Source organism: Nannospalax galili, unplaced genomic scaffold (genome assembly GCF_000622305.1).
Source record: "Nannospalax galili isolate Female #2095 unplaced genomic scaffold, S.galili_v1.0 scaffold259, whole genome shotgun sequence".
In the NCBI taxonomy this organism is placed as follows: domain Eukaryota; kingdom Metazoa; phylum Chordata; class Mammalia; order Rodentia; family Spalacidae; genus Nannospalax; species Nannospalax galili.
The window spans coordinates 2,725,458-2,746,807 of record NW_008344750.1 but is presented as its reverse complement, the minus strand read 5'-3'; the positions used below and the strand labels follow the sequence as shown (position 1 = coordinate 2,746,807).

The 21,350-nt window shown below is 43.6% G+C and overlaps 1 protein-coding gene across 3 annotated transcripts in view; it reads right to left on the bottom strand.

The window, feature by feature from the left end:
- Positions 1-13,974, bottom strand: part of Ascc2 (activating signal cointegrator 1 complex subunit 2) — a 47,889-nt gene extending 33,915 nt beyond the window's left edge. Inside the window, exons 1-5 of one of the 3 annotated variants that reach the window (XM_008841073.3) lie at positions 13,876-13,974; positions 10,639-10,736; positions 4,945-5,103; positions 4,411-4,581; positions 569-698 (exon numbers count right to left, since the gene is read on the bottom strand). In XM_008841073.3, the coding sequence (XP_008839295.1) occupies positions 569-698; positions 4,411-4,581; positions 4,945-5,103; positions 10,639-10,719 (541 nt within the window). In that variant the 5' untranslated portion in view covers positions 10,720-10,736; positions 13,876-13,974. The remainder of the gene's footprint in view (positions 1-568; positions 699-4,410; positions 4,582-4,944; positions 5,104-10,638; positions 10,737-13,875) is intronic. The other 2 variants (XM_008841074.3, XM_029567312.1) reach the window with 2 other exon arrangements.
- Positions 13,975-21,350: the final 7,376 nt, after the last annotated feature.

The following is a 21,350-nucleotide window of genomic DNA, read 5'->3' as shown; positions in this document are numbered from 1 at the left end:
TCTCCCTATAGCCCCAGCTGGCCTGGAACTCGCTATGTAGACCAGGCTGGCATGGAACTCACAGAGATCCACCTGCCTCCCAAGTGCTGAAATTAAAGGTGTGCACCACCATGCTCAGCTGCTGTTCCTGTTCTTTTAGGCAGGGTCTGAATAGTCCAGGCTGACAGAGAACTCACTTTGTAGCCCAAGCTGGCCTCAAACTTCTTGCAACCCTCTTGCCTTAGCTTCCTGAGTGTAGATTCTTTTTTTTAGGACAGGTTTTTCTTGTAGCCCCAGCTGGCCTGGAGCTCACAGAGATCCACCTCCCTCTGCCTCCCAAGTGCTACAATTAAAGGCATGCACCACCATGCCTAGCCCAAGTGCAGATTCTTCAGGTACTCACTGTCTGGCACATTTCTGCTTTGTTTTTGTCTCTGCACCCAGTTACATCTTTATGATACTCATGCATCTATGAAATAATTCCCCAGCACCACTTTCCCTGCTACCCCCTTAGGCTAAGAACTAGCCTTTGTGACCTCTGATTTGACATGAGGGGGCCATCTCTGTGTACCACTTTCATCTTACGTACCTATCATTTTCTGGAGTAGCAGTGAATTGCCTTTTCCAAAGAGCACACAGAGGTCCAGGATCTTTGGGATGTCAAAGAGGAAGTTATTGTAGAGAATATCTCCAAATGCAGAGGGAGAAATGAAGTGATCCTAAGGGAAAAAGGCAGAGAAAGGGTGGAGGCTTTCTGAGTGTGCAGAAATAGCAAATTCTACACCTTTAATCCCAGCACTGGGGAGGCAGAGGCAGACGGATCTCTATGAGTTCAAGGCCAGCCTGGTCTACATAGTGAGTTCCAGGACAGCTGGGGCTACAGGGAGACCCTGTCTCAAAAAGACCAAAAAAAAAATTTATTTTTATTTTATGTGTATAAGTGTTATTTATGTATCTTTGTCCTTTTTGAGACAGGGTTTCCCTGTAGCCCCAGCTATCCTGGAATTCACTATGTAGACCAGGCTGGCCTTGAACTCACAGAGATCCCCCTGCTTCTGCCTCCTGAATGCTGGGATTAAAGGTATGTGCCACCACGCCCAGCTGAGTGTGTTATGCCTGCATGTAAGTGCATCCTGTGTCCTACAATGCCCTTGGAGGTCAGAAGAACGTGTCAAATCCCCTGGAACTGGAGTTACAGGCGGTTGTTAGCTGCCATGTGGGATTCAAACCCCCGTCTTTGCAAGACTAATCAGTGTTCTTAACCGCTGAGCCATTTCTCTAGCCCCAATAATAGCAAATTCTTTAGAAACAACCTTGATGGCCATCAGCTGGGAACAGGATAATCAATGATGGCATGCCCATACTGTGAATTTGTCCGAGCCTTATGAACAGACCCTGAGCAATAGAGATTCCCCATTTTCATGTAAACAGAAGCAAAAACACATAGTGAGTCAGCTGGAGGTTTGTTTTGAAATATTTATGGTTAAATCAGCATGATGTCTGGAATTACATAAAAATATGCTAAGAAAATGGGTCTGGAGAGATGGCTCAGCGGTTAAGAACACTGGTTGTTCTTGCAGAAGACCCAGGTTCGAATCCCAGCACCCATATGGGAGCTAACAACTGTCCGTAACTCCAGCCCAGGGGATCCAACAGCCTCTTCTGACCTCCGAGGACATTTCACGACACGGGTGCACTTACCTACCTGCAGGCAATACACACATACACATTAAATAAAAATAATAAATAAAATTAAAAAGAAATACTCTAAGAAAATAAGAAAACTTTGAAAGAGATTAAACAAGGCTAGCAAAATGCTGATAAGTATTCAAGCTTCAAGATAAGAGACATAAGATTCACTATTCTGTGCTTTTACATAAGTATATGCATATATTTGAAATTTAATTATAATTAAAATATAATTTAAAAATTAAGCCGGGCATGGTGGTGCACGCCTTTAATTCCAGCACTTGGGAGGCAGAGGCAGGCAGATCTCTGTGAGTTCAAGGCCAGCTTGGTCTACATAGCGAGTTCCAGGACAGCTGGGGCTTCAGGGAGACCCTGTCTCAAAAAGACACCCCCCAAAAATTAAGATCCACTGGGCGTGTTGGTGAATGCTTGTAATATCAGTATTTAAAAAAAAATATTTTGTTATTTTTATTTTATGTGTCCGAGTGTATTGCCTGCATGTGTGTGACTGCACTCATGTTGTGCAATGCTGTGGAGGTCAGAAGAGGGCTTCGGATTCCCCTGGAACTGGAGTTAAGAACGGTTTGTAGCCACCATGTGGGTTCTGGGAATTGAACCCGAGCAGTCAGTGCTCTTAACCAATGAGCCATCTCTCCAGCCCTGTAATATCAGTATTTAAAGGCTGAGGTAGGAGGATGGTGAATTGAAGGTTGGCCTGGACTACACAGGGAAGATTCTACCTTCAAACAGACAAACAGTCCAACAGAGTAAGATAATTTTTTATTGTGCTGCCAGGGATCATATCTAGGGCCTGTGTATGCTAGACAAGCACTGTAGCACTCAACTATACCCCCAACCACAAGATACAAAATTCATTCTCTCTTCTCTACCAAGGGATACAAATTCCCTGAAGGAAGGGCTGGAGGGATGGCTCATTGGTTAAGAATACTTCTTGTTTCTTTTTTTTTTTTTTTTGGTCTTGCCTCTGCCTCCCAGTGCTAGGATTAAAGGTGTGGACCACAACATCTGGCATGAATACTTGCTGTTTTTGCAGAGAACCAGAGTTCAAATTCCAGCACCCAAATGGGTTCTTAGCCCACAACTGCCTGTAACTCCAGCTCCAGGGGGACCTGAAGTCTCTAGCCTCCACAGGCACTTGCGCTCATTACACACACCCACATACAGACATATACATACATAATTTAAAATGATAAAAATAAATCTTAAAAAAATTAAAAATTCCCTGAAGGAACATGAACATTAACCGTAATAACTTTGAGTGCTGGCAAGATGGCTCAGCAGTTAAGAGCACTGACTGCTTGTGCAGAGGACCCAGGTTTGATTCCCAGTATCACAAGGTGGCTAACAACCATCCATAACTCCAGTTCCAGGGGATCCGACAGCCTCTTCTGTTCTCCGTGGGCACTGCACGACACGGGTGCACTTACCTACATGCAGACAATACACACATACACATAAAATAAAAATAATAAATAAAAAGTATTAAAATAAAAGATGGTTCAGTGGGTAAGGCACTTAAGCCTGACAACCCAAGATTGATCCCCAGGAACCACAAGGTGAAAGGAAACAACCAACTCCTGCAAGTTGTCCTCTGACTCCTGTGCCCACACATACACACAGATATAAATAAACGTAATTTTTAGAAAAGGTAGTGACTTTATGACAGGATTTTTGTGACATTTATTATCTTTCTAATATTTCTGTAATGTTTGAATTATTAAAGACAACATTATTTATTTTTTAAATAAGAAAATAATCAATGATTTTTTTTCAGTATTAGGATGAACCCTCACTCATGCCAGGCAAGTGCTCTACCACTGAGCCAGTAAGGATTTTTGAAAAGTGCACATGCTGGGTATGGTAGCACATGTCTTTAGTTTCAGCACTTGGGAGGCAGAGGTAGGTATATCCCTGTGAGATCAAAGCCAGCCTGGTCTACATAGTTAGTGCCAGGCCAGCTGGGGGTACAGGAAGATCCTATCTCAAAAAGACCCCCCCAAATAAAAATAAATAAATAAGTGCATGCATGAGGGACTGGAGAAATAGCTCAGCAGTCAGGAGCATTGGCTGTTCTTGCAGAGGACCTGAGTTCAGTTCCCAGCACCCACACTGGGTGGCTCACAACACAGTTAACTACATTTCCAAGGGATCTCAAAACCTCTTCTGGTCTCAACAGGCACTCCCACACATGCATACATATATACACACACACAGACACTAATAAAAAATAAATCTTAAAAGAGCCTGCTTGCCAGGCATGGTGGTGCATACCTTTAATACTAGCCTTGGGAGGCAGAGGCAGGCAGATCTCTATGAGATCAAAGCCAGCCTGGTCCACATAGTGACTTCCAGGCAGGCTGGGACTAGGGAGACCTTGTCAAAAAATAAAACCAAAAACAAAAGCCTCCTTATATGAGTCCTTTAAAAAGTCAGATCAACATTGTTACTCTGACACATGAGTAAAGACATGGTGACGCATTAACTGATAAGGGCTCTCAGCTCCCACTGATGAAAACACTGGGTATACTTCAGACAGGCTGGTGGATTAGAGGATAAGGAAGGTGGCACAGATTTTTTTCCCAAATGATAGGAATAAAGAGGGGAGACAAAGAGGAAACTCGACACTTGTAGAGCTTTCTTTCCCAAGGGTGGAGAGCCTGGCAGAGGTGTCGGGTGTTAGGCAGTGGCAGGTGACGACCTGTCACAGGATCAGAGGCTTACTTTGGATTCCTTGTGGGTGGACATGCGAAGGAAGGTGAGGAAAACACTCCGGTGTAGGTGCTTCTGCATGTCAGCAACCTCAGGGGTTGGGGCCTCCCACTCATCAAACTTTCGGGGGACATAGCGCAGGTAGGAGTCCAGGCACTTCTGCAGGGTCTCATCAAAGATAACCTAAGCCAGGTGACAGAGGAGAGCCAAGATTGATCCTTGAGGCCCAAAAGGCTTGTAGGTAGACTACACAGGGTCTCATGGCCCATCAGCCCTGGCCTACTGCAAACATTCCAACCCCAAGGGACTAGGGAGGTACGAATGAGCCCAGGGCTAAACACAAGTTTCTAAAAATGACACTCGGATGGTGTGTAAACATTAATAAGATTTGTGAAATGAGACAGCAATCCAAACCGCAATTTGCTGTTAGGGATCCAGGATAAGAAGTAGACAAAAAAGCATCTCCTAGGGGAGAAAAAAACAATAGCAACCAACCAACAGCATGTCATGTGCTTTGTCTTAGTGTTAATTTTGATAGAATGTTACCTGGCACCAGAATTTATCGTGAGGCAAGGCCAGGAGCCAGTCGAGGTCATTGGCTACGAAGTTGGCGCGTTCCAGGTACTCCTCCACTAGGGCGGGAATGTTGTCTTTAGGGGGCGGTTTGTATAACACAAAATACCGGTCTGCCTTCTGCTCGGGGTGCTACGGATCCAAAAACCACGTGTTAACGTGGCAAAGGTTAGTCAGCGAGGGCCCATTTGCCAACCCACAGCAATGACAGCACTTGGCTGTTCCAACCAATGACCCTCCGAGGAGCTTATAATTATAAAGAACCAAGTGTATCTAACAAAAGGGGCATGGTTGCACCCAGGGAACACAAGGCGGTTGTTAAAAGTCATGTTCTTGTAGCATTTTTAATGACAAGGGGAAAGGTTAAAGGAAAAGAAAGAAGGACACAAAATTCTAAACAGGTCTGTATTTTTTTTAAAAAATCTATATATTCATATGTTGGTACAGATTTTTAAAAATGAGGTAGGGGGACAATTTTCAAGGCTAATAGTGGTTATCATGGGATTTAGGAATTGTGGCTTGAATATATTTTCCAATTTTTAAATAATGAACATGCATTTTAAAATAATTTTTAAATGATCCAAGTGACAAACAAACATCTTTTCTTTCAAATACTTAAAATGTGGGTTGAGGGTGTATGTAGCTCAGTGGCAGGGCTTGGCATGTGTGAGGCCCTGGGTTCAATCCCCAAGAAAGAAAGAGGGGGGAAGAGGAGGAGGAGGAGGAGAGGGAAGGGAACAAGGAGGGGAAATAGGATACAGAAGTGGGTCTCCTAGTCCCCATGACCTCCCAGAGAAAACCAATCACCATCTTCTGGGGATACTAGCAGACCCAGCATTGGAGGCAGAGGCAGGCGGATCTTTGTGTGTTCAAGGTCAGCCTGGTCTACATAGTGAGTTCCAGGCCAGCTGGGGCTACAGGGAGAGCCTGTCTTAAGGAAAAAAAAAAAAAAAAAAAAAAGCAATGTGTTGGGACTGGAGAGATGGCTCAATGATTAAGAGCACTGAGCACTGGCTGCTCTCGCAGAGGACTGGGTTTGATTCCCAGCACCCACATGGCAGCCAACAACCATGCATAACTCCAGTTCCAGGGGCTTCAATGCCCTCCTTTGACATTTGTGGGCATTGCACAACATGGGTGTACTTACATACATGCAGGCAATACACTCATACACATAATAAAAATAAATAAATAAAATATTAAAAAATAAAATACAGCAATGTGAAATATTTGTTTGGGTCTATTTTTCCTTTTATATAACCAGAAAAATAACCTCACGATTTTTTTTTTAAATTCTAATCAATGGGAAGCAGAGGCAGGCAAATCTCTGTGAGTCCAAGGCCAGCCTGGTCTACATAGTGAGTTCCAGGCTAGCTGGGGCTACAGGGAGACCCTGTCTCAAAAAGACCAAAAAAAAAAAAAAAAAAAAATCTAATCAAGTAGCTGCAGGTCTCAGCTTAGAGTCACAAGATCTCTCCCGGCTCTGACCATGCCATGAACAAACCCTACTTTGTTCATCATAAAGAAGAGAAGATGGGCTCAGTTTTCACCCCTGCCTACATGAAGGTAGCTTTCTCTGGAGGAAGTTGTAATAGGAGGAGGGCCAGATACTGCCTCTGCTGCTATCAGTTACAGCCTCCCACTCCAGAGTGGCTCTAGAACTATCAAGACTAATGGGTCAATCTCCTCAAGAACCTCTTAGGACTTCAAGAAATGTGGAGTCTGCAAGTTCCATAAGGACTGTCATGGTCATTTAGCACGAGTCTCTGGGACCCTCTCCCATTCAAATACCATTTATATAGTGATATTCCAGGTACTAATCTGCTCTATCTATTGACACTATTTACAGGACTCCTACTGTACCAGGTATGGGGGGGGCATATGAATAAAAGCATACAGATGCCGCAGGTCTCAGCTTATGATCTCAAGTTCTCTTCAAGTCACAAGGTTCATCTTCACAGGAGAAGATGCACATCTAAGCCACCAAGGGAACCCTGAACAGAGAAAGTGACAACTCAAACTTGAGAAGTCATGGGAATCAAGGAGGGAATGAATAGCCTCTGGAGGAGAAAGGATGCTTCTCAGGAGAGGCAGCGTCTAAGCTGAGACTTGGCAGGGGAAAAGGATTTTTAGGTGAAAGAAAGCATTTTTAGGAAGGTATAAAAAAACAGCCATAGAAAGCTCACAGATAGAACTGGGCACTGGGAGATAGGCTTAGAAGGTGACAGAATGACAACAAAAACCACCACTTACTATGCCAGGTGTGGAGTAGGCATGTCATATACCCTAAATCCACTTAATCCATAACCAACTAAAAGGGAGATGGCATTCTCCCCATCTTAGAAGAGAAAATGAAGCCTCTGTAGAGTCCAGGACTTTCCTAATATCATGGAGTTAAGAAGGCAACTGAGGCAAAGCTTACACTGCAGACCAACTATATGACCTATGACTATATGCATTATACTGGTCTCACTGCTTGTCATTCTGATCCCAGCTCTGGCCTCACTTCTTTCAGGAATTGTCCATGACTCTCACTTCAGCTGGACTAGGCTTCACTGTGGCTCTATCCAGCACCTGCATTGTACTTATCTGACTGTGCCACTTGCATCAAAAGCACTTTTATGATCAATTGCTCTTGGAGATAGGGAGAGAAGGCATGGATTATAGAAGGGTACAAAGTAACTTTTAGTGGAAGTGAAAATGTTCATTATCTGAACTGTGGTGATGGTTTCATCGGTATATTACCAATGTCAAAATCAATCAAATTGTTGACTTTAAGTACATATAGTTTACCATCCTTCAATGAATCCTCAAGTTAAAGCTAAGCTCATTTATCTCTACTGTCTCCCTAACTAGTTGCTGGGGGCACCCAGAACCTTGCTTGCTACCACATTTCTAGTTCTTACGATAGTGCTTGGCATTGAGAGGACACCACACATATTCACTGGCTAGACAAAGGAATGAATGAAGGTAATAAATGGGTACATCCTGCCATGGTCTTTGAAGGACTTTGAATACCAAGTTCAGTAAGAGGGAACTCTTCACTCTGCAGGTAGTGAGGGGCCATGGATGGTTTCAGTAGCAGGCCCCAATTATTCTCTCCTACCCAAGTTTATCCTACTTTTCAATAAGCCAGGCTTATAGCCTTCCTGCTCTGAAAAGCTAAAAGAACATTCAATGCCCATCAAACCTCCATATCTTGATAAGAACTCATTTTTTTAAAAAATTTTTTTATTGTTCTTCGATGGTTCTACTTACACAAATCTTGCCTTCTAGAGCACATTTACCCCTAATGGCCCAACACTATTTCTTACAGGTCTTCAGGTACATGCTACTTGAATAGTAACTACTCAATAAACATTAATTATCTCTACCTATCACTGTAGAGGCACTATAGTGACTGCTCCTTGGGCGGAGATCTTTGTACCCCAAGTTAATATGCAAAAGACAAAACCCTGTTCATATCTCAGGATAATCTTTCAGAAGCTTTTCTGTAGCCTGTAGGTTAATGTTCTTCAGTATAAGCAAGTTTTTTCTTCAATCAGAGCTTTGTCTTCCTCCACTTATCCCTTTTCCCACCTAGTCTGCCCCTCAATGCTGCTGCCACTGTCGTTACTGTCATCACCATCATAAATGAAGTTTGAGTACTTACTCTGTGCCAGGCACAGTGCTAATTCACAGATATTTCTTTTACTCTTCACAGTCACCCCACCAAGCTTGGCCCATTATTGCCATTTTTTGGATTCCAAGGCTTAGTGAGGTTAAGTAACTTGCCAAACATGTATTAAACTAATGCAAAGTCTTTGATCATTATTTCCCTCAGGACTCCAGCACAGCATCCCGAGGTTCCAGTCAGGGCCTTCCTTTTTTTGCTCTGTCCATGTATAGCTCATTGCCCTTCAATACCCAGTTTGGAATCTCTCTCCTCCAGGACTCCATCCCTGGCTGTATGTCCCTTCCACTAGCCAAAGATCTTCCTTCCCCTACCCCAAACCATGGTCTGAATTAGCAGTCCTGGCTCTATATTCATGTTGCAGTCTAGTATTCTTCCTATCATAACCTCATCATACTATTAAAAAGCTATTGGTCCTAGGCTGTGGACCCCACAAAGGCAGTACCATATGTTTTTTTCTTTGTTGTAGCTCTCATCAGGCACTAGGCCTGGCTGTGGTCCCTGACTTGCTGAAATGTTTCCAGGGAGCCTACTGTGTGCTTGTCACTGAGAAGCCAGGCATTAAGGGAAAGGACCAGTTCTCTGCTCTCCCAGGGCCCACAACTAATACCTTGGGTGTTCACTCAGTACTCAGGGAAAGACTGAGGGGAAAATCAAGACTCAACCACTCAAGCCTCCACCAGCACTATCAAACAGAACATTCTTCAAGAGTGGAACTGCATCAGCTCTACATCTGCCTGGCCAACACTGTAGGGTGCGTATATGGGGCATTTCATTTATATTAAATATAAATCCAGTTCCACAGCCTACAATTCAAGTGCTAATCACACTGCAGTAGCAACATATGGTGTATATTATCTATTTGGTGGTTATTGTACTGAACAGCATAGTTCTAGCTTTTCTGACAAAAGCCCTTCATGTATAAAAATGTTATGAAAAGGAAAACAAGCAGCATTACAGCAAAACAGTTAAGGGCATGGGATTCTGGGATCAGACTGGCAAGAATTTCATTCTGGCTCTCCTGATTTCCTGGTTCTGTGACCTTGAACTCTCAGTTTCCTATCTGTAAAATGGGGAACAATCAAAAACATCCATTCACAGGGCTGTGATGTAGCTTAAATAAGATAATCTGAGTGACTAGAATGGGCTGGCCCACACTAAGTACTCTCAGCTCCCATTTCCCATGACTTTATTCAAACCTCTAGAAAATATTTCCTCCCACCTTTTGTAAGTAAGCTCATATTCTTGGGAAATCTACAAGTGGGTGCAGGGACTCAAGTCTCCATGTCTGTCTCTTTAGTAGCCTGGCACCTCTCCATGGCTCTAATCTCTCTCTGCTGCTAGGAATTGGCACATTCACAGCCTCCTTAGTTTTCAGTCTCACAAGCCTTGTCTGAGTCTCTGTATGTGGCACTTGTCCCAGGAGAAATAAAAGACCTGCCCAACCTCTGAAATCACTGTTCCCACAGAAGTATGAGTAACAGCTTAGATTTTTTTTTTTTTTTTTTTTTTTTTTTTTTTTTGTCTTTTTTGAGACAGGGTCTTCCTGTAGCTCCAGCTATCCTGGAACTCACAAAGATCGGCCTGCCTCTGCCTCCTAAGTGCTGGGATTAAAGGCGTGAGCCACCATGCCCGGCTGATTTTTTTTTTTTTTAAAGTCCTACAGGAAAGCCTGTCCCCCGAAAGGTCCAATCACCAAACCTAGCTTTACATCCATTTCTAGCCCAGCTTAGACTAAATCAGAACTGCCATTCGACTGATAGGAAATTAAATGCTTTGGGTAGAAGGGGATTTGACATGGAAACTGCTCAAATTTGGGCTGCTGCTTAGAAAACTTCAACACTAGATTTGCAAGGCCCTAGTAGTGTCTCAACAATTGAATTACCGACCATGGCCCTTGGGTCATTCTTGGAATAGATAAGGAATTTATTTTTTGCTTCTGAAATTGTAAGATTGATCCTATCAGACTGAACAGCATCAAGGCATCGGCTCACCAGTGCTGGTGAAGTCCTCGTCTTTCCTGTCTTCAGGTCTTTGTGGGTGATCTGGAGTTGGTCCAGGGGCAGAGCTGGCATTGTGCTGCGTGACCCTCCTGTAAGGAATATGGATGGGAAGAAGAGAGCAGACACACAGACTCCTAGGGGCAGGGCCTGCTCTGGGACTGATCCAGCATCAGCATCAACTGCTGGCCATAGTGGCCTCCTATGTGGGCCTCCAAGATCTGTTAAGCATCTACTGATCCAAAATGATGGTTTTGCCTAAAGCAGTTCTCAACTATGGAGTAAAATACCTCCCAGATGACTCCTACCCACTTTAAGAAGAAGTACTGGCTAAAAGCACTTAGATCACTTTTCCTTGTTTTTATAGTGCTGGGGATGGAACCCAGAATCTCAAGCATGCTAGCAAATTTTCCATCACTGAACTATACCTTCAGTCTACTATATCACACATATTATGGCTCTAGCTCTATGAACTCAGGAGCCTGTAGGCACTATGAAGGCACTGCCCAGGGTTCTTTTTCTTACTACCTTTCCTATAACCAGCATAGGCCTAGCAGATAACACCTCATCAAATGTTTGATGAATGACAATGAAAATGCTTCTTTGCTGTGATGGGGATCCATAGCCTCATGAATGCTAGGCAAACACTCTACCACTGAGCTACATTCCCAGCACAAGGACACTGTTTTTTGTTTTGTTTTGTTTTTTGGCTTTTTTGAGACAGGGTCTCCCCATAGCCCCAGCTGGCCTAGAACTATATAGACCAGGCTGGCCTTGAACTCACAGAGATCTGCCTACCTCTGCTTCCCAAGGGCTGGGATTAAAGGTGGTGTACATAACCATACCCGCTAGGACACTCTTTTTATAATTCTTACTAGATCTTGGGTCTTTCAGAGGTTGGAATCACGGGCCTTTCATTTGTAGAGGGTGTTAAGATTTTACAACTTTGACTGGGAGGAATGAAAATAATGCAAAGATAACACTCATGTATGAAACTCTCAAAAACAATTTTTTTTAAAGTTTTTACACCTTCTCCGAGCTTTAGAGGAGGGTATGACAAACTGAAGGAAGAGGAACTCCGTAGAAATATGTCAGAACAAGTTATCTTCCACAGAGGCCCCAACTGGATTCAGAGCCAGGAGTTGAAGAGCTAGGTACAGCTCAGTGGGAAAGTTTGTGCTATGCAAGTCCCTGGGTTCAATCCCAAGCATAGAAAGAATAAAATAAAAAAGCCACAGAGTGGGCTGGGATACAGCTCAGTGCTGTTCAAGCATGAGGATCTGAGTTCAGTTCCTAGAACCCATGTAAAAAAGCTGGTTGCAGTGATGCATGCTTTTAAACTTAGCACTGGGGAGGCAGAGGCTTGCTGCCCAGCCAGACTAGCCTATTAGGCAAGCTCTAGGTCAATGAAAGACCCTATCTCAAAAAACAAAAAAAAAAGTGCACGACTTCTGAGAACAACTCCTGAGGTTGACCTTTCACCTCCACATATGTACTTGTACCCAAATATATGTGAACACACGTACTCAAAGCCAGAAGCCTGTGTTCCCATCCAGTGTGTGTGTGTGTGTGTGTGTGTGTGTGTGTGTGTGTATTTATTTATTTATTTATTTTTTTGGTCTTTTTGTAGACCAGACTGGCCTTGAACTCAGAGATCCTCCTGCTGGGACTAAAGGCATGCAACACCACGCCCAGCTAGTGCTCTTTTTTATAATACAACTGGAAGGATATATATGCTGGTTAAATGGAATGGAACTGAACTAAGCCTCTCAAAAGACAAGCCATTAAAAGGCCAGCATAGTCCCAGTGACAACATGAAGGCAAGACAGGACTAGGAGGAGGAAACTGTTATCTTTTGGGCACTTATAAACAGGATGTAGTCAGCCATTTGTTACCAGGTGTCCCCTATGTCAGATGTCAGGCCCAGTCATGGTGATATGAAGACAGACTGGCAAGAACAATAGCAATATGCTTGTTAGATATTATGTGCTCTTCTAAGTACTTTTCTTGGCATTAACTTACTTTACCTATAAAATATTTTTTATTTATTTACTTATGTATTTATGAAAGTCTTGCTATATAGGCTGGCCCTTAATTCCAGCAATCCCCCTCCTTAGCCTCCTGAGTCCTAGGATTACAGGTATGTACCATGAGTTACATCACATCTGACTCTTCTTCTCTAATTTTTATTTTTTAATTCTGAGACAGGACAGACATGTAGCTTGTATTTTGAACTCCTGATCCTTCTGTCTCAGCCTTCTGAGTGCTTGAATTACAGGTATGTGCCACCACACCTGGCTCCAGACACTTCAGTACCTACTATGTGGCAGGCATTGATGCCTAGAGAATACTAAGGCTGGTAAATAACTGGTCATGTCCTTCACAAAGTTTAGTCTTCATGAGAATAACAAACATTCAATTGCCATTCAAATAATACTCAAGTGTCATGTCTGCTGCATACGTAAGTTTCATGCAGCACTTAACAGAAATGACTTAAGGGACGGTGAACAAAAAAGAGCTTTTGAGTTTTTCACTTCAAGTATGGGTAGATAATAACTAAGCAAAGACTGGACTTTTAAGTTGCAGAAGGACACAAAGTCAAGCATACACCATTGTTATCTCCCATGCTGGGCAGGGCAGACGTCAAATGCTAAGAACCCTAAAGGGTTTTCTTTAGGACGGAAGCTTTGATAACATTCACCAGTTATAACATGGCTTGTGAGCCTCTCCGGGGCTCTCCTGTTTCTCTGACTGCCATCACTTCATTACTCTCCTAGGAAACCTTCTCAGAGGTCTAGAGTATTCACACTCCTTGTTACTGCCTATCTTTAATTGCCTTATGCATTCACCTGTCGCTGCCTGGCTCCTCCCACTAACTATAAGCTCCATGAGGGCAGGAGCTTGGTTTGTCTTGATGTTTGTATCCCGTGCTGAGGTCTACACCAGGCACGAAGGAAGCGCTCAACAAATATATGCTGAACGAATGAATGAACGCCAAGGAAACTGAAGCCTGGGAACATGAGACCGGGGCTTGTCCAAGGTCACTCTGGGAGACTCAAACCCGAGCTGCGGATTCTGGTTCTCCAAGTCTCGTGGGGATAACTCACGGCCCCTGGGGCAGCGCAAGCCTCGGCCTCGCCGTGGAGCCTGAGGACTGTGGGTGCCGAGAACGCCCGAAGCACCACCCGGCTCAACTCGAGCTCCTTCGGCAGGGCCGGGACACGCACTCACCTCGGCGGCTCCACCACTCGCGATGTGCCGCCGGTGCCGGACACGGTGACAGCTCCCGCAGCGCAGGCACATCCGGGGTCAAAAGGCGATTCCGCAGGCGCAAACAGGCGCAGGCGCAAACAGGAAGCCCCGCCCGACCCCGCCCCCGGCGCCAACTGCTGCCGGGATGCCAGGCTGAGGCCACGCCCTCATAAGATCCCGCCCCGAGTCAGCAGGGTGTGGCCCTGCCCTCTTTGTCTTAGGCCAGTCTGGCGGGCTGCGGGATTCCACCGTCTTGAAGTTCAAGGGTGGTACCCTGGACGGCGACTCAGGCTTCCACTTTCTCAGTCATCGCTTTACAATTTTCATCCAGAGAAGTTTTGATAAGCCAAAATGATAAACATGGTGTTTAGTGACATGAAGAAGGCAGATAAACCCAGTGTGCAATTTTATTTATAGAAAGTTCTAGAACAGCTAAAAAATGAATGTTAATGGGATTATGATGGTGTCTGCCAGCACACTCCACTTGTTTTTTAAGTCAGAAAGGCTAAGTATAGCTTAAGAGCAGGATGCAATTTTTCTACAGAAGTGGCTCAGGCGATGCAGAGCTAGTGGTTCCCAAGCCTGGCTATGAATCAGAGTCAGAATATTAGTCAATAATCATCCTGCTGCTGGTGGTGGGAGCCTGAGGCAGGAAGATGGAGAGTTCCATAGGCAAGACGGGTCTACATAGCAAGTTCTAAGCAGGCCAGTTTGCTTAGCTCTCAAGGAGCTCACACTGCAGGGGAAACCAAGAAAACAGCTGTGAAGCAATTCAATAAATGCAGGATACTGAGGGACTAGGAGAATGGATTCTAAACCAGACATGGGATAAGAAGGGTTTGCTAATTAGTTACATACCACTGTGTAACAAATTGCCAAAGACTTTGCAAGTTACAACAACACATGAGCTCACATTTTGTTTGGGTTGAGAATCTGAGCATGAAGCCAGGCATGGTAACCCATGTCATTAATCCTAGCACTTGGGATCTCTGTGAGTTTGAGGCCAGCCAGGTATACACAGGGAGACCCTGTCTCAAAAAAAAAAAATAATAATAATAATAATAAATAAAAAAATAAAGAAGGAAAAGAAAATAATCTGGGGCATTGCTAACTTGTTCCATTACATCTGGGTCCCCCACAAATGCCTATTTAGCATGTGGGAGGCCCTGGAATCTATTCACAATACCACACACATAAACACACATAAAAATAGACTCACTAAGTTCCAAGTTCACGTAGCTATATGCCAAATTCAGTTTCTTGAAGGCTGTTAATCTGAGGGCCTCCATTGATCTAAGATTCTCTAATTTAGTAGCTTGTTTCAAAGATGCAAACTGAGAAGACAGCAGGGAGCTTCTGGAAAGAAATAATACCTAATCATAACAACGATTTATCTTTTGCTATGTCTGCTGGTTAGAAGTAAGTCCCCTGACTACAGAGGATGACACAAGGACATGAACACCAGGGGATGAGATCAGAAGGAGCCATCTTAGAGTTGGCCTGCCATATAGAGAACACTCATCTACCCTGGGTCTGCAGCAGAGGATATAGAAGTACAGAGGTTAAGGTAGTTGGAATAGTAATGAACATATTTATTATATCTTTACTTCATCAAACACAATGGATTGTGCATTTCATATATATTATTTCCTTGATTATAAAAATTGTCAGAGGAGGGGGCTGAAGAGGTGGCTCAGCGATTAAGAGCACTGACTGCTCTTGCAGATGACCCAGGTTCAATTCCCAGCACCCACATGGTGGCTACAAACTGTCCTTAACTCCAGTTCCAGGGAAATCCAACGCCTTCTTCTGACCGTCATTGCACGACACGGGTGCACTCACATACATGCAGGCAATACACTCCTACACATAAAATGAAAATAATAAATAAAAATAATTAAAAAAAAAAGAACTGTCAGAGGAGAAGCCAGATAGAGTGGCGCATTCCTGTAATCCCAGTACTTGGGTATCTGAGGCAAGAGGACCACCAGTTCAAGGTCAGTCTGGCCTACATAGCAGGTTCCAGGTCAGCCTTGACCACATAATGAGACCCTGTTCAAAAAAGGAGGAAGAGAATTATAAGAGGTAGTAACTTGCAATCCTATTTTGTAGAGAGCTTTAGAGACTAAATCAGAGTCATAGAGCTAGTAAGTGAGTAGAATAGGGATATGACCATTCCCATCTGGCTCCAGACCATGTCTTCATAACCTTCTTATCAAGGGTCTTCCTAAGGGTCAAGAGCTAAGTTTAGGAGGATCTCAAGTCTAATAAGAACTCTGTGGCCATTTGCCACAAACTCTGTCAGGACAGTATATGCTATCATTTTTAGTCAGTCTGATCTTCTTTTGATATGGAAGGGATAGGAAAAGTGCCAGAGACTATTCTGTTTTCCTTTGTCAGCACACATTAGGCATGCAGGAAATAAAGTTTGTAGCTTGGTGATTGGTTGGGGGAAATTGTGTAGCAGCCTTTGGCACAGGGAAAATTTAAATTAGGATTTCTGGAAAAAATTAATGTGCTGTTTTCATCTTTTCATATGTGTACAAAGATACTCATATCACTGAGACCCTAGAGCTACACACCAAACTTAGAGAGAGACAAAATATATTTAATAAACACCTAACTTTGAGGATGGTAGAGTACAAGGCCTGGGTTAAAATCCCAGTACAATAAAAAACCAAAAACAAAAATAATCACCTAACTTCTCCAAGCACAGCTCAGTTTATTTTAGTTTTTTTAAAAAATATTTTATTTATTTTTTATGTGTATGAATGTTATGCCGGCATGTAGGTAAGTGCACCCGTGTCATGCAATACCCACGGAGGACAGAAAAGGCTGTCAAATCCCCTCGAACTGGAGATACACACAGTTGTTAGCTGCCATGTGGGTGCTGGGACTCGAACCCGGGTCTTCTGCAAGAACAGTCAGTGTTCTTAACTGGTCAGCCATTTAGTTTTTATGGGATCTCATTATGCTTATTATGTAGCTCAGGCTGGTCTTGAATTCACAATTTCTCTACTTCAGTCTCCTAAGTGAATGCTGAGATTATAGGCATAAGTCATCATACCTGACTCAACAGATTTCTTTTTTTCTTCAACAGATTTCTTATAAAAATTCTGAGAAAGACGGCTGGGCGTGGTGGCACACGCCCTTAGTCCCAGCACTTGGAAGGAAGAGGCAGGTGGATCTCTGTGAGTTCAAGGCCAGCCTGGTCTACATAGTAAGTTCCAGGCCAGCTCCAGGCTACAGGGAGACCCTATCTCAAAATGACCAAAAAAATGAAAAAACTCTCTTTTTTTTGAGAAAGAGAGAAGAGAGAGAGCATGTGTGTGTACATTTGTGTGTGTGCATGTGGAGGTCAGAAGACAACTTTGGGGAGCTGGTTCTCACCTTTTGCCTTGCTGAGGCAGGGTCTCTTGTGTTTCTCTAGCAGATTTTTAAAAATTAATTAATTTTATTTTATATGTATGAGTGTTTTGCCTGTAGCCATGTATGCAATGTTCACAGAGGACAGAAGAGAGCTTCAGATTTCTTGGAACTGAAGTTATGGATGGTTGTTAGCAGCCATGCATGTGTTAGGAACCATACCCTGGTCCTCTATAAGAGCAGCCAGTGCTCTTAACCACTGAACCATCTCTTCAGTCCCACTAACAGATTTCTTTATTTCTTTCTCTTTCTTTTGGTCTTTTTGAGACAGGGTCTCTCTGTAGCCCCAGCTGGCCTGGAACTCACAATGTAGACCAGACTGGCCTTGAACTCACAGAGATCCACCTACCTCTGCCTCCCAAGTGCTGGGATTAAAGGCATGTGCCACCATGCCTGGCCAGATTTCTTGATCTTTAAAAAAGGATCACTATGGGGGCTGGAGAGATGGCTTAGTGGTTAAGAGCACTGACTGCTCTTGCAGAGGACCTGGGTAAAATTTCCAGCACCCACATGGCGGCTGTGAACCGTCCTTAACTCCAGTTCCTGGGGAATCCAAAGCCCTCTTCTGACTTCTGAGGCATTGCACGACATGGGTGCACTCTCATATATGCAGACAATATACTCATACACATAAAATAAAAATAAAATAATAAATATTTTTTTAAAAAGGAGCACTATGAAACCAGTGAGGTGGCTCAGTGGGTAAAGGCATTTGCTGCCAAGCCTGACAATCTGAGTTGAATCCCTGGATCCCACAGTGTGGAAGGAGAGAACTGACTCCTGCAAGTTGTCCTCTAGTGTGCTGTGGCACATGTGAGTACATGCACATACACATGCACACAAAATAAATAAATGTAGGAAAATTTCAATAAAAATAAAGGATCCCTAATTCTCACCTCATTATAAGACTCAAATGAGATAATACAGGGAGCTGGAGAGATGGTTTAGTGGTTAAGAGCACTGGCTACTCTCCCAGAGGACCCAGGTTCAGTTCCCAGTACCCACATACAAGATAACAACTTCCATGACTCTAGTTTCAGGGGATCCAATGCCTTCTTCTGGCCTCTGGGCATTGTATGCATGTGGTACACTCACATACATGCAGGCAAAACACTCATACACACACACAAATAATAAATGAGATAATACAATGTCAAGCACATAGGAAGCTGCTGTGGTTTGGATCTGAAATATTCCTCAAAGGCCATGTGCTAAAAGCATGGATGCCAGCTGATAACATTACTAGGAGGTGGTGGAAACCTTAAGGAATGGGGCCTAGATGGTAGAAGCAGGTCACCAGAGGGTGTGTCCTGGAAGTATGTGTTTCGTTACTAGCAGCACCCCCCTGCCCCCGCCCCCAGGCTTCCATGAGGGAAGCAGCTCTATTCCACCTCACCATGATGTTCTCCCTCAACACAGGCCCAGGAACAATGGAACCAAATAACCATGACTAGAAACCTCTGATGAGTAGATTTTCTCAGGTATTTTGTCATAGTAACAGAAAGTTGACTAATACATAGGTACTCAAGAAATTTTAGTGGTTAAGAAGGAAGCAGGAGGTGGGGGAAGAAGAGAAGGAGGGGGAAGGGGAGGGGAGGAAGGGAGGGAGAAAGGACAGAAATAAGGAAGGCAGAAGGGAGGATATAAGGGAGGGAGAGAGGAAGGAAGGAAAAAACAAGGGAGAGGAGGGAAGGAAGAGGGAGGGAGACTCTGTTGGAGTGCTAACCCTTACATTTCTTTCATCTTTCACCTTTGCTCAAACAGAATAATGAGGAATGAATCCAAAGGAGGTATCTTTGTCTGAACCCATGTATGTCCAAAAGAAATTAAATAGTCAATATAACAGGCAAAGCCTCAAACCAGGCACCAGTTATGTGCAAATATAAAGGAATTTCTTGGTCTGTATTTTCTCCCAGATGAGAAGACAAAACAGCAAACTTAACTTGAAGGACAAATATTTAGGTTGGCAAAGGAGGGGAGCATCCATAGTGCTTATAGCCAACCAAGTGATAGGGTAATTAGGGAGAAAGCTGTCAAGTTGGAATAAGAAAATCAGCACCAGAATATGTACATAGGCCTGAGTTCTGCCTGGCTCAGATGCTCTGAGTCACCACAGATGAATCAGTGTTGCTTTCCTTTGCTCTTCATTCCCCTAGCAAGTGTGTATAGAACATTATTGACTGCTATGGAGGTTAACTCCTGTCTGCCCACTGTCCATTTCTTATGTTTTCCCACCCATAGCAATTTGATTATTCCATAGGCAACCATCCCTTAAATTCACTATACAAGGAGTGGGGTGGACTCTTTACCCAGTGCTATCATTTAGATCTGTCTGGACCCCCCCCCCAGATATTAAAGTTTTGTCCCCAGTCTGTGTGCTATTGGAAGGTGGTGGAACCTTTTAAGCAATGAAGCCTAGTAGTAGGTTTTTAAGTCATTTAGAATATGCCTTGAAACGGGATTGTGGAACTCTAGTCTTTTCTTCCTGTTTCAATTCATGATCATTAAGTGAAACTTTTGCACTCCCACATACTTCTACCATGTCACACAGGGAGCCCAAAGCAAAAGGGTCACTTGGTTGTGGCTCAAAACTGTTCTTGAAATAAAACCTTTCTCTTTATAAGTTGATTTGCATTTGTTACAGTAATAGAGAATACATTCAAAGTTTAGAGATTTCAGTTGTATTATCTAGTGCTGGAAACAAACCATCCCAAAACACAGGAACTTAAAACAGTGATAATAATATTATCTTGCACAGTGGCAATGGGTTGGGAGTTCCAGAGTGGCTTAGCTAGATGGTTCTGGCTTAGGGTCTTTCAGTAATCAGATGACAGCGGGGACTGCAGTCATCTGAAGGTGTTCTAGTTTGATTTATGTTGCTGTGACACAGCACTCTAAAGCAACTTGTGGAAGAGAGAGTTTATTTGGCTTACTTTTCCAGGTTCCAATCCATTACTAAGGGAAGTCAGGGCAGGAGCTCAAGCAGGAACTGAAGCAGAAACCATGGAGGAATGCTGCCTACTGGCTCACTCTCTGGATCATGTTCATCTAGTTTTCTTTTTTTTTTTTTTTAAATTTTCTTTATTATTTTTATTTATACTATTTTATTATACTGTCTGCATGTATGTGAGTGCACCTGTGTCATGCAATGCCAGGGAGGTCAGAAGAGGGCATTGGATTCCTCTGGAACTGGAGTTAAGGACGGTTCATAGCCACTATATGGGTGCTGGGAATCAAACCCAGGTCCTCTGCAAGAGCAGTCAGTGCTCTTAACCAATAAGCTATCTCTCCAGACCCTCATCTAGTTTTCTTATACAGCCTATCCTCACTTGCCCAGGGATGGTACCACTCTTCACAGTGGGCTGGGCCTTTTGACATCAATCATCACTAAGACAATGCCTCATAGACATGCCCACAGCCAATCTGATCAAAGAAATTCTCCAATTGAGATTTCCTCTTCCCAGGTGGCTCTATGTTGTGTCAAGTTGACAGTAAAGGCTTAACCAGTACAGAAGGCTTGATTAGAACTGAAGGATCCCCTTACAAGGTAGACCAGTGCCTCATGTGGCTTCAGGTTAGTACCAGCTGTCGGCACTGTTTGAATGTTCCTACAACATAGTCCCTGGTTCCCTTCAAAGGGAGCAATCCAAGAAATCAAAGCAAAAGCAGTAACCTGGTAATGATGACACACTTAGGTGGTGGAGGCAAGAGGATTAGGAGTTCAAGGCCAGCCTTGACTACACAGTGAGTTCAGGGTCAGCCTGGGTTATCTGAGACTCTTTCTCAACAAAGCAAAACAAAAAAAGCAGAAGCAGAAATCCCTTTATGATCTAGCTTTGGAAGTCACATACCATCACTTCATTTATTTATTTTTTTGGTCTCAGGCCAAATATTAAATCATTTGGTTTAATGTGGGAGGAGATCATATACACTAGCACGGATATCAAATGGCAAGATCACTGAGGACTACCAATCTAACATGAGCCTGACCAACAGACATACCCCAAACCTTCAGCCTCAATGATTGA